This window comes from Tachysurus fulvidraco, chromosome 24, assembly GCF_022655615.1.
Source record: "Tachysurus fulvidraco isolate hzauxx_2018 chromosome 24, HZAU_PFXX_2.0, whole genome shotgun sequence".
In the NCBI taxonomy this organism is placed as follows: domain Eukaryota; kingdom Metazoa; phylum Chordata; class Actinopteri; order Siluriformes; family Bagridae; genus Tachysurus; species Tachysurus fulvidraco.
Genome location: NC_062541.1, coordinates 7,224,456 through 7,238,043, shown reverse-complemented (window position 1 = coordinate 7,238,043; position 13,588 = coordinate 7,224,456). Strand labels below are relative to the sequence as shown.

Below are 13,588 nucleotides of genomic sequence, written 5' to 3'. Positions count from 1 at the left end.
CATCAAGAGCAGGCTAACGGAGACGACACACCTGACCTGGTCACGACTCATATTCAATCATATTAGCCAGAATATATGTTTTAATAAATAACAATGTGTGTGTGTGCGCGCGCGCGCGCGTGTGTGTGTGTGTGTGTGTGTGTGTGTGTGTGTGTGTGTGTGTGTGTGTATGTGTAACAGGTCTCTATGAGTTAATACATCCTGATACTACACTGTAGTTCACTATTATTTATTATTATTATAATTGATATTAATTTTTTTTAGCTAGCTATCATAAAGCTTTCTGGTAGTAATAACCTAGTAAATTGGTTGAGCTTTTTTCATCTGTTTATTGGTCTTGTTTCTGTTTGTGCATGGGTTATTAGAAAATAAACATACATTTTACATCAGAATGTTGATATTTTAACAATATGTTAAACAAGATGAATCGAAAAAAAAACACTTTAATAACACCTACTTCACATTTTCTCTGTGGAGGAGCTATTTGTGAGAATTATTTTTGAAGGATTATACATATCTATAAAAATGTTAAACAAATATTTGGACTTCTGTCTAACGCACACACACAAACAGAAACAATCCCAGTCTCAGTTTTATATTAATCAAATCTTACAACTGATGATTTTCTGTTCTTGTAAAAGGAAAAGGGTTGAGCTAGTACACGTCTTGCTGACATTACACACACAGCCACAAAATGGGCTTTGAAGAAAGCTATTACACTTATCCACAATCATCTCAGCATGCTTTTAGGAGGAATGTTAAATTGAAAATCCCCCTTAAAAAAAAAAAAACATCCTGTTTTAGACTTGCACATTAAAATAAAGAATAAATGATACACAGGTTGCTTTTATTTTTTATTTTTTTGCACATTAGACACATAAAAGTAATTACAATCTATAAACACTATACAATTTGATTAAATGTCACTCTTCTTGTTTTCTTTAAATAAATTAAAATAATTTCATATAATACAAACCATGAATGTAAGATAATAATTTTAATTACTAAGTTAACGGTATAACCTCCATATAACATCTCTCTCTCCCTCTCTCTCTCTTCCTCTCTCTCTTTTTATTTTGATTAATTTTAAAATTATAGAGATTTTGGCTCTAGTGCTATTGTTGTTGCTTGAAATTATTTTTTCTTATAATCCATTATAAAGCTTTATGTGATATAAACATTGCGTAATATACTGTATACTGTGTGTTGCTTATTACAGGTCCAAGCACTGAAGAATCACTGAGTAAGCTGGTGTTCTCTCAGCTTTAGTTGAATACTGACATACTGTATAAAGCAGAACATATGAAGCCCTCTGTTTTGTTTTCAGACAGACAGGAAGTGGTTTATTATATATTTAATGTGTTACCTTAGGCAAAAAACAAAAACAAAAGAACTTTATATGATTGTGCTATTTTCTATTTTAGTTTTGCTGAATTTGCTTAATAATTAAAGTGCAAACTTAACTGTAATAGGGACTATATAAATGAATTATACTCATAAATCTACTTCTTGTGGTAGCTCAGTGGTTAAGGTGTTGGGCTACTGATAAGAAAGGTTGTGAGTTTGAGTCCCAGGTCTGCCAAGTTGTCATTTCTGGGCCTCTGACGAAGGCCTTTAACCCTCCACTGTTCAATTGTACAAATGAGGTAAATGTAAGTCACTGTGGATAATGGTGTTTGCCAAATGCTATGAATGAATCTGCATCTTTTGTGCAAGCATATCACAGGAGAAGAACAGCCAGATTACTGGTAGTCACTTTTGAGTGGTGTTGAATAGGACTCCATTAACACATACCTGTACAGCATACAGGACGATGATGAAATGTGGAAAAGCAAAATAAATGTTTCTATGAAACACAGAGAGTGAATTATTTCAATAACAATGTAAGTGAAATAATTTACTCAGCCAGAGAGAAAAATAAAATCATGACAAAGTTACAGTATAGAGGAGAGAAACACCAGCCTGTTTTGTGGAAGCACAATGTCTGACATGCAGAGCTTGTATAAACCAGTAAAAAACAAGTTCTCATGTGCGTCACTATGTCTGTGAATGCATACAAGCATTGAATCATCCAAGGTCATGAAGGTTGCCCTCACCTGTGTTTCTCTTCCCTTTTGCTTAGGTACCATTCATCAGATTACTGTAACATACAATTTATGATTCTGGATGGGTTTTAAATGCGCCCGGTGAACTATTTAAACTCATTTACATAACTTAAAATGTAATTATTTATCATATCATAAAATATTTATCTGAAACAGAGTGAAAATATTACATTTTATTTCTTTTTTATCCAGTGTATTTCCAGACTTTTAACAGCGTAGCTTCTTTATCTATTCCAGCTTCTCTCTGTGAATGTTGATGTACCCAGTTCAAGCCCATGCATGCTTGCTGATCCATTTTTGCTTCTAACTCCTCAGATCAGGTAGTGGGTGAAGGATATGTGCTAGAAGTATAATTGAATTAATGCTATAGATATAATTATCTACACAGACTAATTACATGTCAAGCAAGCTGAAATGTTCTGCAGTCTGCAGTCTGATTTAAAGTCTGAAATGCAAAACACCGATTTGAAGGCATAAATAAGTTCAGAAGATGAAGGTCCAGAAAACAAGTGGATAAAAAACATATTTGCATCTTGCACAGCACTTATTACCATAATACAGCATAATATTTTCCATCATACTGGATGATCATAATGAGTAAATGAGAATGAGAAAGTTCTTGAATCATAATAGCTTGATTGATTACAGGACAGCAAAAGAAACAGGTTTTCCTTTACATCTGCCGCTTGTGCCTGAAGCAATTTCCAATGCTAAATGAGCAAAAAGTCAAACCAGAGGGTGTAGTAAGTTAAACTGTGGTGCAGTTAGTGGGTGTAACTTTCTCCATCTTATGTCTTGTTTCACGAACATCTGGTGTTGGGCATTCAGTGGCCACATGGCATTGAAACACCTGCTTGTAGGCTTTCCTGAAGTTCTCTGAGAGGAAGGCGTAGATGATGGGGTTGACTGAGGAGTTGCTGTAGGCCAGACAATGAGCAGCCACACGGAAAAGGAAAGATGCCTGGTTCAAGGGGAACGAACCAAACTCCACCCAGAGATGCACCACGTGATGGGGCAGCCAGGACAGGCAAAAGACCACCACCACCACCAGAACAGTCTGTGCTGTCTGAGGACAAGCAAGTGGACAGTGAGGGAGAAGACATACTGAAATATTATCTACACTGTATTGTTCCAAGTTTAATTATTTAACTAGGTTTGCTTTTGTAGTATATAATAAAACTGAGAGAAATGAGATGCAAACTTTAGAATTGTTAATACCTTCTTTTTCGATGTCTCTGACTTCTTAGAAATGTTTCGCAGATTTTTGTGTAAATGATTCAACACCTGCATCCATATAGAATAAATACGTTTATTTCATTATTAAAAGCATGGCAAAATATAATTAAATTACTAAAGATAGTATATTCCTGATCTTTTATGTCAGGTAGCCTACATATCTAAACTGGTGCATTACAACAACACTTAACAAGTAAATAAACAAACAAAAAAAAATCAGATCTGTAAATAGAATCTAGAGCTGAACTTTTTTTTATAAGATTAAACTCAAAATGTTAATTGCAGCATAACAGTCACACACGTATGGAAACTTGTATGGGAAATCACATTATACAGATTTCTTTTCAAATCTGATTTTTAGAAACATTATGTATTATGTGGAATTTTCAGATATTTTGAATGTGGTTTTGTTTTTCCACGTTATTTTTTTTCCTATGTAGGGCATGTGCATGTTGTTTTTTTCACCAGTGATCACATGTTAATAACATAATATCAGCTTTTTTATTAATTCAAGACAAAACGTTTTGAAATTCACATATTCACATATTCCTGCAAGTCGCACGAGGATATTCATGCTCATAGGTGAAATGTATATATGATCCTAGACTCCCAGGTTACTAAGCTGTACTTTTACTTTAATGTTCATCTGTGCTTTACGCACAATGATGCAAAACAACTGTAATCTATAATTACATATATACTGAAACTGTTCCAACTGCAAAAAAAGGTCATTCAGAATAATTACCTTTGCGTAGCAGAACGAAATAAGGATTAAGGGCAACAGGTAGCCGAAGACAAACATGCACACCACGTAGACTTTCCTCCTCTTTGGATCAGACCACACTTCCCAGCAGTACGTGCTGTTATCCTCGGTCTCCACGATGCGCTGGTGGTAAGCGACTGGCACGGCCATGGCCAACGAGAGCGCCCAGATGCCCAATACACCGAGAAGCGCGTGCCGCGCCACGCGGATAGACGAGGACTTCCGGCTGTGCACGATGGCCACGTAACGGTCCACGGACATCGCAGACAGCGTGAACACGCTCACCAGCATTGACACGGTGAAAAAGTAGTGAACAAACTTGCAGATGAAGGCGCCGAGCACCCACGTGGGAAGCATGTACACGGTGGCCTGGAAAGGCACGCAGAAAAGCAGGTAGGACAGGTCAGCCACGCCCAGGTTAAAGATGAAGATGTTGGTGGTGCCGCGTCGTGGACCAGCTCTGCGCCGCACCAGGACGGCGATCACCAGCGAATTTCCCACTACGCCGAGCGCAAAGATCGCCCCGAACACCAGCAACGTCACCAGATTGTCCGTACCAATACCAAACAGCAACTTACCCGGCGTCTCCGAGTCTGCATGACTCTCCGAAACACTACCTCCACCACTAAGATTATATATGTTCATGATCGTCCTGCACACGGCACAAAAAATCTCTATTTGTCTAGGTTTTGTCTGTGGATTTCCCCAAAGCGCGCGCCGGAGATTCAATGCGCTCGCGTGCATTCACGCGTATTACAGAAGTTTCAAATAGCGCTTCCTTATCATATATACCCAAAAAAATTAAGAACAAAAAAAATTATGATAATCAGTCAGAAATGTACTGTCATGTAAGTGTGTCTGCTGCGCGCCGGTGTGCGCTCTGGATGCGCGCGCTTCTAACGGCGCAGTTCGATGTCATAATATGGGCGCTACCAAGAGGACGGCACGCTAAGCAACACGACCTCTCATGGCCTCAAACTTCTCCAAACATACTAAAAAATCAAAAATCAATGAACTCTCTGTAAACTGTGTATATTCTAGAATTTATTTTGATCACATCACTCTAATTTGACTTTTTTACACTAACTGGCATTTCTGTTTCAGTGTTAATAATGTGTTAAGCTTGAAATGGTTCAGCTCTGGTATATCTAGCTGAACTTATGGAACAGCATAACCATGGCTAGCTCAGGAAAAGCAGGTTTACTCTCAATTCCTAAGACCAGTCAGAGCATTCAGGGAGATGTTTATTTAAGCACAGCAAGTGTGCAATATCACAGCTGTGTTAATATGTTAACATTAAGTAACAGTACATGGATTATTTTCTGTACAGTGGCACAATATTTAGTTATTATAGTTCTGCACTGTAAGTCAGTTGGAATGCAAACGTTAGTCATGAATAGTGGTGTGTGATTGTTTCACCTGCTTTGTAATATTGAATATATGTTTTGCTTTTTCTTTTTTCTTAAATTTTCTTTTCTGACACTTACAAATGATTGAATTGCCCTCAATGTGTTCTTTAAAAATGAGCATTCTTTAAATGTAAAATTAAACCTTATAACAATTCCCGGTTTCTACACTAATATAAATATTACATTAGAATCTCTTTAATTTAATTCTTCACGGTTAAGTGGACATTGAGCTACTTTTTTGGTTCATGTTTTCTCATCAGTGTATGACAGCACTTGTGTTCTTATTTCATGCATAATGAAGCCAGAGCTGTAGAATTTATTAAAGCTGGCATTTACTGTTTCTGCTTTTGTTTTTTGACGTGTTATATATCAGTTCCAGCACAGCAGGCTTTAATTAGGATGACTAATAAGAGTGAGAGGGTTAGAATGAACCAAAGCATGAAATGCTCAAAAATAAAGCTTTTATTATACATTTAAAAAGCAGGATGATGCTGGTAAGCTGTGGAGTTGCAATTGAATGAGCCGGCGTTCTTTGACTATGGCTGAGGACTTTCTGTAGGGAATAATTATTTATAAGCATTATTTAGGCATACGTGTGCCTGATATAAAAAAATACATTTAAAAAGTGTGTGTGTGTTTGTGTGTGTGTGTGTGTGTGTGTGTGTGTGTGTGTGTGTGTGTGTGTGTGTGTGTGTGTGTGTGTGTGTGTGTGTGTGTGTGTGTGTGTGAGAGAGAGGGAGAGAGAGAGAGAGAGAAAGTCAGAGAGAGAGAGAAAGTCAGAGAGAGAGAGAGAGAGAGAGAGAGAGAGAGAGAGAGAGAGAGAGAGAGAGAGAGAGAGAGAGAGAGAGAGAGAGACAGAGAGAGAGGATTACACACTCTAACTTCGTGTTATGCTTGTCAAAATGTTTCAACATGTTAAGGGACAAAAGTAAGATGACAGAGATGGGAAAAGAAAGAAAAGATCTACTCATGATTCAAGGCACATCACCTCACCTAAAAGCCATTGTGGAAAGAATATGTATAGGCTATCAGTGGAACTGCCCTCTTTATTAAGAGAGGGACATCCAGTCAAAAGCAGTATGAATTATGTAGTGAACTGTTTCATTATCTGAGCCTATTAGCTGCATTTCAAGTCAAGAATCTTTTATTGTCATTTCATCCATATATAGCTGACGCAGTACACGTGTTGAAACAACGTTCCTCCAATACCATGGTGCTACATAAAACAATACAGAGCTACTAAGACAAGACAGAGCTAAGGATTGAAAGTAGTTGTCCTAGCCACATAATGTGCAACATGTGCAACCTAGTGCAAACATTGCAAGACAAAAGACAGTGCAGACAGACAATACAAACACTACAAGACAAAAAACACAAGACAGCATTTTGTGCATTTTGTATGTTGTACAGAGCATTGTGCAAAGTTATAGAGTTGTAAACATTGTGCAAGAGAGGGTTGTAAACACAGGTTAATGCAAACTAATATGCATTTATTTTAGAGCAGCAATTGGGTGAGGGATTGAAATGTGTTGCGTAAAGAACAATTTAAGCGAGTGTGCAAAACAGCAATTTAAAATATGTGCAATTAATGAACTATTTCTTTCAGTTGTTCTGTTTTTCTCATAACATAATTGGATTCATTGAACCTTGATTCTCTGATCAACAACCCAGAACCTTAACAGCTTGAACCACCACTGCCCACTCTGGGGAAGGTTATGCCAAATGCCACTGATGTAGTTGAATCATTGAAATGATGAAAGAATGAATGGCAAGTTTATTTGAAAAAAAGCCTTTTTTCCCCCATCATTATATGTTTAATTCATCTAGACATGAATTTGTCTTTTAAACTGCCATGTGTATTGATCTCTGTCATTTCTCTGAAACCTTGAGATAAAAACATGAGACTAAAACGCTAACATAAACATTTTTTTCAGTGTATGATCCAGTTACAACACAGCAGTTTTGATAAAAGCTGAATAACAGAAAGACAAGTATGTTAATTGGTTCCACTATGGCTATTACAAGGACCATGGAATAAAAAAGCTATTAGGCAAAGACAGTTTTAAAGACTGAGTATGCTATGTAATTGACTCTTCTTTCAATGAGTGTTTTGATTGTGTCAGTTTGATTGAATCTCCTAACAAAAATGTAAGTCCTTCATATTTCTTCAAAGCCTGTGTTTTGGTAGGACTGAAACTGAATTAACTGGCTTTTAAAATGAAATAATAATTGCATATTACGTGCTTAAAATCTTTGCTACAGACTAGATATCTTTAACTAGATACAGACCAATCAGTATTTCTAGAAGGGAACCTTTTTTTTTTTTTTTTTTACTTTTGCTTGTGGAAAAACCTTGGAAATGTAATCGAATGAGAAATAGTATATAGGCTTTGCAGTTAGAAACATTAAACTGCCAGTCTGATGTATCTGTTAATAAGAGAATGTCTCCTGTTTTGTTCTTTTTTTACTTTAACTCCACATGTTACTGATGCTGGGCTTAAGGTAGTGAGGTTACCATGGTGACCAGATGCCTCCCTGAGAACAGAACAGTGTGTGTGTGAATGTGTGTGTGTGTGTGTGTGTGTGTGTGTGTGTGTGTGTGTGTGTGTGTGTGTGTGTGTGTGTGTGTGTGTGTGTGTGTGTGTGTGTGTGTGTTACAGAAAAAAGACAGAAACAGTGTCACAGATCACAGCTAAAGAAGCTGATCATGTTTTTCTGGGTCAAGTGAATCAGAGAAAATTTATCCATGCTCATTATAAAGGACATTACTCATAGATGGATATATTCAAGCATACAGTACTTTCAGTACCATGGACAGTGATTCAGCGACAATCTGCTTTGTCTGTACTCTGCATCCAAGCCTCAAGGCACTCAACTCAACTACAATGATAGTGTACACTCAACTCAAGGTGTACAATGCAAATGCAATAGTCACTGTGCTTACTCTACCTGTCCCTGTCCACCCTCCCACCAATATTTTCCCAATATTCTACTGGTGGGTTTGCTCTTTTAGTGTCTGAAAACCTGGAAGCTTATTAGTGTACTCTAGTAAGAATACGTAAGATTGCTAAATTCTCTAAAAATTTTATTTTAAACCCTAAACCTTGAACTTTTACCCTTGGTACAAAACGTAAAGCCAGTTTTACACTGTAAATAAAATTCATATATTGCAATTCACACTGTATGAGACAATCACAATGAAATTTTTATTGAACACTATAGCATGTGCTCTCTATATCAGACTACATGATTAAGATTAATTGCTACAATTCTGTCCAGTGCAGAAAATGGTATGACATAAAAAGAAACATGTTGTGGTATAGTGCATTAATGTCAAAGATATGCCAAGTGAAAACAGTTTTGTGTTGTGAGTAAGATAAATGTTGTGTTAGTGATCACATTCTATTAGAGATTATAATAAGAAAAATTCTTTCACTGCAAATACAGTAAATGTCTTGGGACACAATCTGCAAATGGTTCGCATGTCACATTACTGTATGTGCTGTAAAGTGGTTAATCTCAATTCAAAACCAGTTATTAGTTTTATTATATGTGTTTTATAATATGTTCAAAGTTGTTCAGCATTTTGGACCAATTTTCAAACACGAGAGTATGTTGAACTATCAAAACCTCCAGGATTTAACACTTTTACACTCAAAGCAAAATCAAGCAATCAGCATTATTTGGGGGAGCTTACAATCTTTGCCAAATCCTCTGCAGACTTGGGTCAAGACAAGTCAGAAAAATGACTGGTTCAAGAAAAATATCATCACAGCACAAATTCACCCAAAGCCTACTTTGATTCACTTGTGTCAAACATGAGTACAGCTATCATACAAAAAATAAATACATACAGTATGCATCTTCATTGAAAGGAGCTTAAAAGAAGAATCCATTGCATGCAATTCAATTAGATTTTTACAGAATAAAAAACAGCATTTTTGGCTGCAACAATGACAAAAACCTCAATGAAATCATGCGGGAAAGAACCATGAAGCAGACATGTACTGCAGAAATCAAAATACAAAATTAGCACAAAAATAAATGACAAAACAAACAAACAAACAAACAAACAAACAAACAAACAAATAAATAAATAAATAAATAGATAAATAATATTAAGATACAGTCATTAACCTCTTAAATACCAGAATCTGTTGGGTGAATATTCCTTATAACTTCATATTGTTTACATTAGTTTAAACGTCGCTACTGAAAAATCTACCGAACTTGCAGAATAACATTTTTTTAAGGATTGTGGAATTTACACCACCATGCAATGTACCATAAATGTAGCTTAGATGTAGCACAATTTCTGCAATACATTATTAAATTATTTAAAATCAACAGATACAATTGCATTATTTGTTTTTCTTTTGTTTCATGCAGCCATTGCTTAGATATGAAGCTCATGGTGAGAAGAGAATATGGAATATCTGGAGCAAATACTGTTACATACATAGATAGTGGTGATATTTTAATGATAGTATTACTAATCTAAAACTCATTGCCCTTAGACATTCTAACTTTGCTATGGAAAATATTCAATTCCTAAGGGTCTCATCTATGATTTTACTTTTTTCTATTCCAAGCAGTGCTTCGGAAATGGCCTCGGGATGGCTGCTGGGTATTGCTTCATTACCTGTTGGAGTGTTTTCTAACGAGAGCACATAGGGATGTGATGGTGCAGAACCTCTGCTGAACAGATGAGGGAGTGAGGGAGTCTCTCTGAATTACAAATCAACTAGCAGGGTTCAAACTATATCCTCTATTGTTCTGGATAATGTTTCATGCCTAGATAGAAGACGAATAGAAAAGTGGAGAAACACCCAAGCAATTGTTCTTTCTTGCTTGCCATAATTCAATAGCTTGTTGCTATATAAGGAGTAATACTAAATGCTTATTTAATAGCATTATATAAAGGGTTAATCTCACAAGTGTATATAGAGCTGAAACAGGTCTGACTCTGATTACATCAAATGGATTTATGTTTGAACCCACAGAAGCTCATGCTCTGCGGCTATATATCTTCCTCTCTAAAGAAAATGTGATTAATGCACAGGAGAGACCCACAGGACCCAGACATATCAGACAGTCAAATAGAAATTAGTTTAGCACACTACAGGTTGGTTTCTTAGTTGATATAGAAGTACACTACCAAGCCAGATCATCCTGGATTCATTCTTAGGAAAAGCAATTTTGAACCACAACCATTACAAACTATAGCCAAAATATCTGATTAAAAATAAAACACACATTATACAGCATGCCACATCTTGTACTTTTCAATAATTACAATTAGATTTCTTTTATCAGAACATAATGATGAATATTTTAAAGAAATACTGGCTCAGAACCAAAGGAATTCATAAAGCTTCACATTAAAAGCAAGCAACTTTTTTATTCTTTATCTAAAATGCCTTTATTTTCAGCCTTTTCTGAAAACTCTTTCAAAATACTACTTTCTATAAACAATGCGCTAAACCTAATCTAATTATTCCACAGTTTCAAATTATATTCTTCTGAGAGCATTTCTGAAGTGTAGAGCAACAAACAAGGGCATGAACTCCATCACAATAGCCACATTGTGCAACCTAGGTCCTATGCAGCCTGTAGGGAGACACTTTCCTTCTACAGTTTTTGCAATCCTCTTGACTTCCTTGACATGTTACAGTATGTGGAAAGGCAGTATGTGGTTGGACCATCTGTAGCTTCCAAGTATTCCTGATTAGATGAAACAACATTAGTACCAAAATGGGATGAGGGGACATTATGGCAAGACAACTTTTTAGATATTTTTTTCTATATCTCATTAGTTTGGTTCCGCTGTACATATGGTTTTGTGTATTAGTATCCTGTCTACAGCATCATAGTTTACTCTCAATATTGTACTCTATACCTTAATAATCCTTCTATAAATATTATCTTCACCATCTACAGTGTAGAGCTATAAAAGTTTGGATAAAGGGAACACCCGAATCTCCGTCTTAGTTAACTGCCTAATATTCCCATCTCTCCTTTTTTTCCAACCAGTTTAATGAAGTTTCCACACCCTCTGCTCCATCCCTTTCTCCATTAACTCCTACCCAAATCATTATTGATGATGGATATCTAGTTCAATTCAGAAGCTGAACAGAATTCCAGTCCCAGGACTTAGTAGTTCTCCTCACATTTTACAGTTCAACAATCGCCCTCCATGTCATTTAGATAACACTAAGGCAGATACATGATTTATGTTAGAGGGGCTCAACAGAGTATTGGTAGCCTTGTTTGTTGATAAATTGTTAATGATAAAATAATGCATGGTAGATTGAAGTTACAAACTTTTAAATAACATAATATTGTGATCTTTTTTAATTGTTTATTAATTATTTATTGATCTCTGGCTAACCACCAAACTTCTTGTGCTCTTGTGTTTGGGAATAAGAGAGCTAGTTTTTGAATTTGATAACTTGCTCTTACCAATCATACCAGCTGTGGATTGTGAGGACTACTACATGCTTCCTCTAAAATGTATTAAGTCAGGAATTACATTTTTTCAAACTTTAGCTCATATTCATACCCATAGTAAACGCCACAGGGATTGTTTGAAGAGACATCAAGCTTTCCTGACTAAATGGCAACACCAGTGGTGTGATTGTTGACTGAGCCTAGCTGGGCAGACACAAAGGCATTGAAGAGACTACTGGACATGGGCAGAGCATGGGCAGCCTTATGTATTCAACATGGATTTAGTGTGGGTGAGTTTTTATCCCTGCTGCCAGTTCAGCTGCAGAGAGAAAGAGGAAAGGCTGTGGATGTTGCATGCTGAGCTTTAAATCCTGGTGAGGCAGGCATACCCTGATTTTTCTGAAAGGTACAGCATGACCTGGACCTAGCGGTGGTCTTGTTGTCTGAAGGGGATAATTGGGAAATAACTGAAATGGAGGTACACTATGATGGGTTTATATCAGCAGCTCCTTTACAAGAATGATGTAGTGGGCTGGCATGGTCAACAGAGGACATGCACACTTGACAGGATCAGCTGCTATGCCCTGTTTGACACTGGGCTGACTGTCTTCATCATTTGTGCAAGAAAGCTCCCATGGGATAGATGGAGAGACCATTAAAAAAGCCTTTGGGTGGCTTATAAGATGATCTGGCAAACCAATTTGGGGCCTCAAAAGGGGAACAAAACTCCATGCAGGAAATCTGCTAAGTGAATGGAGTATTGACATCTACTGGGAATATTGTTGAACAGTGGAAGAGTGCTTTGAGGATTCCTTTAACCTGGTAGACAAGCCCACCCGTCACAAGGCCATACTAGAATTCATTTAACCAAAAATTGAAAACCATTCAAATTCCTTCTATAGTTAGTGTTAATTATGAGTAAAACTAACCAGATTAGTGTCATGATTAGACACAGGTGAGTGAGGATCCAAATGCAGTTTGAACTTTTAATACACCAAAACAAGAAACAAGCAACAGATAAGCAGGCAAAAACAGGGCAGAACACTGAGCAGAATAGGGAACAGGGACGAGAACAGGGACGAGAACAGGGACGAGAACAGGGACGAGAACAGGGACGAGAACAGGGACGAGAACAGGGACGAGAACAGACACCATACTACACCAACAACGACTAACACCAGAGAAGTGAACAAACAGAGTAGATATAGTGAATAAGAACCAATCACAAGGCGGGGACAATCAAATTCTAAGACAAAACACCAGGGGAAGAGATTGAGTGCAATTAATGTCCATAGTAACAAATGAGTGGACGGGGCCAACAATTAACAGCAGGGAATGACAGCAGACAGAAACAAAGCAAGACACAGACAGACTCATTACAATTAGAGTTCAGGAATGTAACTGTAGATCCCTAGAGATTTGGAATTTTATTTAAAGGTAGATTTATTTATTTTACTAAAGGGCATCAGATTCAGACCTAAATACCTGAATTACAACCACCAATGTATATCCACAATCAACCTAATTAACCTAAGATTCAAACATTGGATTCCCCAATGATAAAGAGTGACATGATTAAACACGTCCAGTTTCAGATGAATGAAAAATCTTTCCCTACAAAAGTT

The 13,588-nt window shown here is 36.8% G+C and overlaps 1 protein-coding gene across 1 annotated transcript; it reads right to left on the bottom strand.

Moving 5' to 3' along the window:
* Positions 1–857: 857 nt before the first annotated feature.
* galr1a (galanin receptor 1a) lies at positions 858–5,016 on the bottom strand. Its single transcript, XM_027175682.2, has 3 exons — positions 4,087–5,016; positions 3,324–3,389; positions 858–3,171 (listed from the first exon to the last, which is right to left on the bottom strand). The coding sequence occupies exons 1-3, from the start codon at positions 4,846–4,848 to the stop codon at positions 2,854–2,856; spliced, it is 1,146 nt and encodes a 381-aa protein (XP_027031483.1). The 5' UTR covers positions 4,849–5,016; the 3' UTR covers positions 858–2,853.
* Positions 5,017–13,588: the final 8,572 nt, after the last annotated feature.

What these genes read in the sequence shown, in the direction of transcription:
- galr1a (XM_027175682.2), bottom strand. Translation starts at nt 4,848, where the DNA reads ATGCACGCGAGCGCATTGAATCTCCGGCGCGCGCTTTGGGGAAATCCA. An exon ending in TTTCGTTCTGCTACGCAAAG is followed by an intron (nt 3,390 to 4,086) that starts GTAATTATTCTG and finishes ATATGGATGCAG; the next exon opens with GTGTTGAATCATTTACACAA. An exon ending in CAGAGACATCGAAAAAGAAG is followed by an intron (nt 3,172 to 3,323) that starts GTATTAACAATT and finishes GCTTGTCCTCAG; the next exon opens with ACAGCACAGACTGTTCTGGT.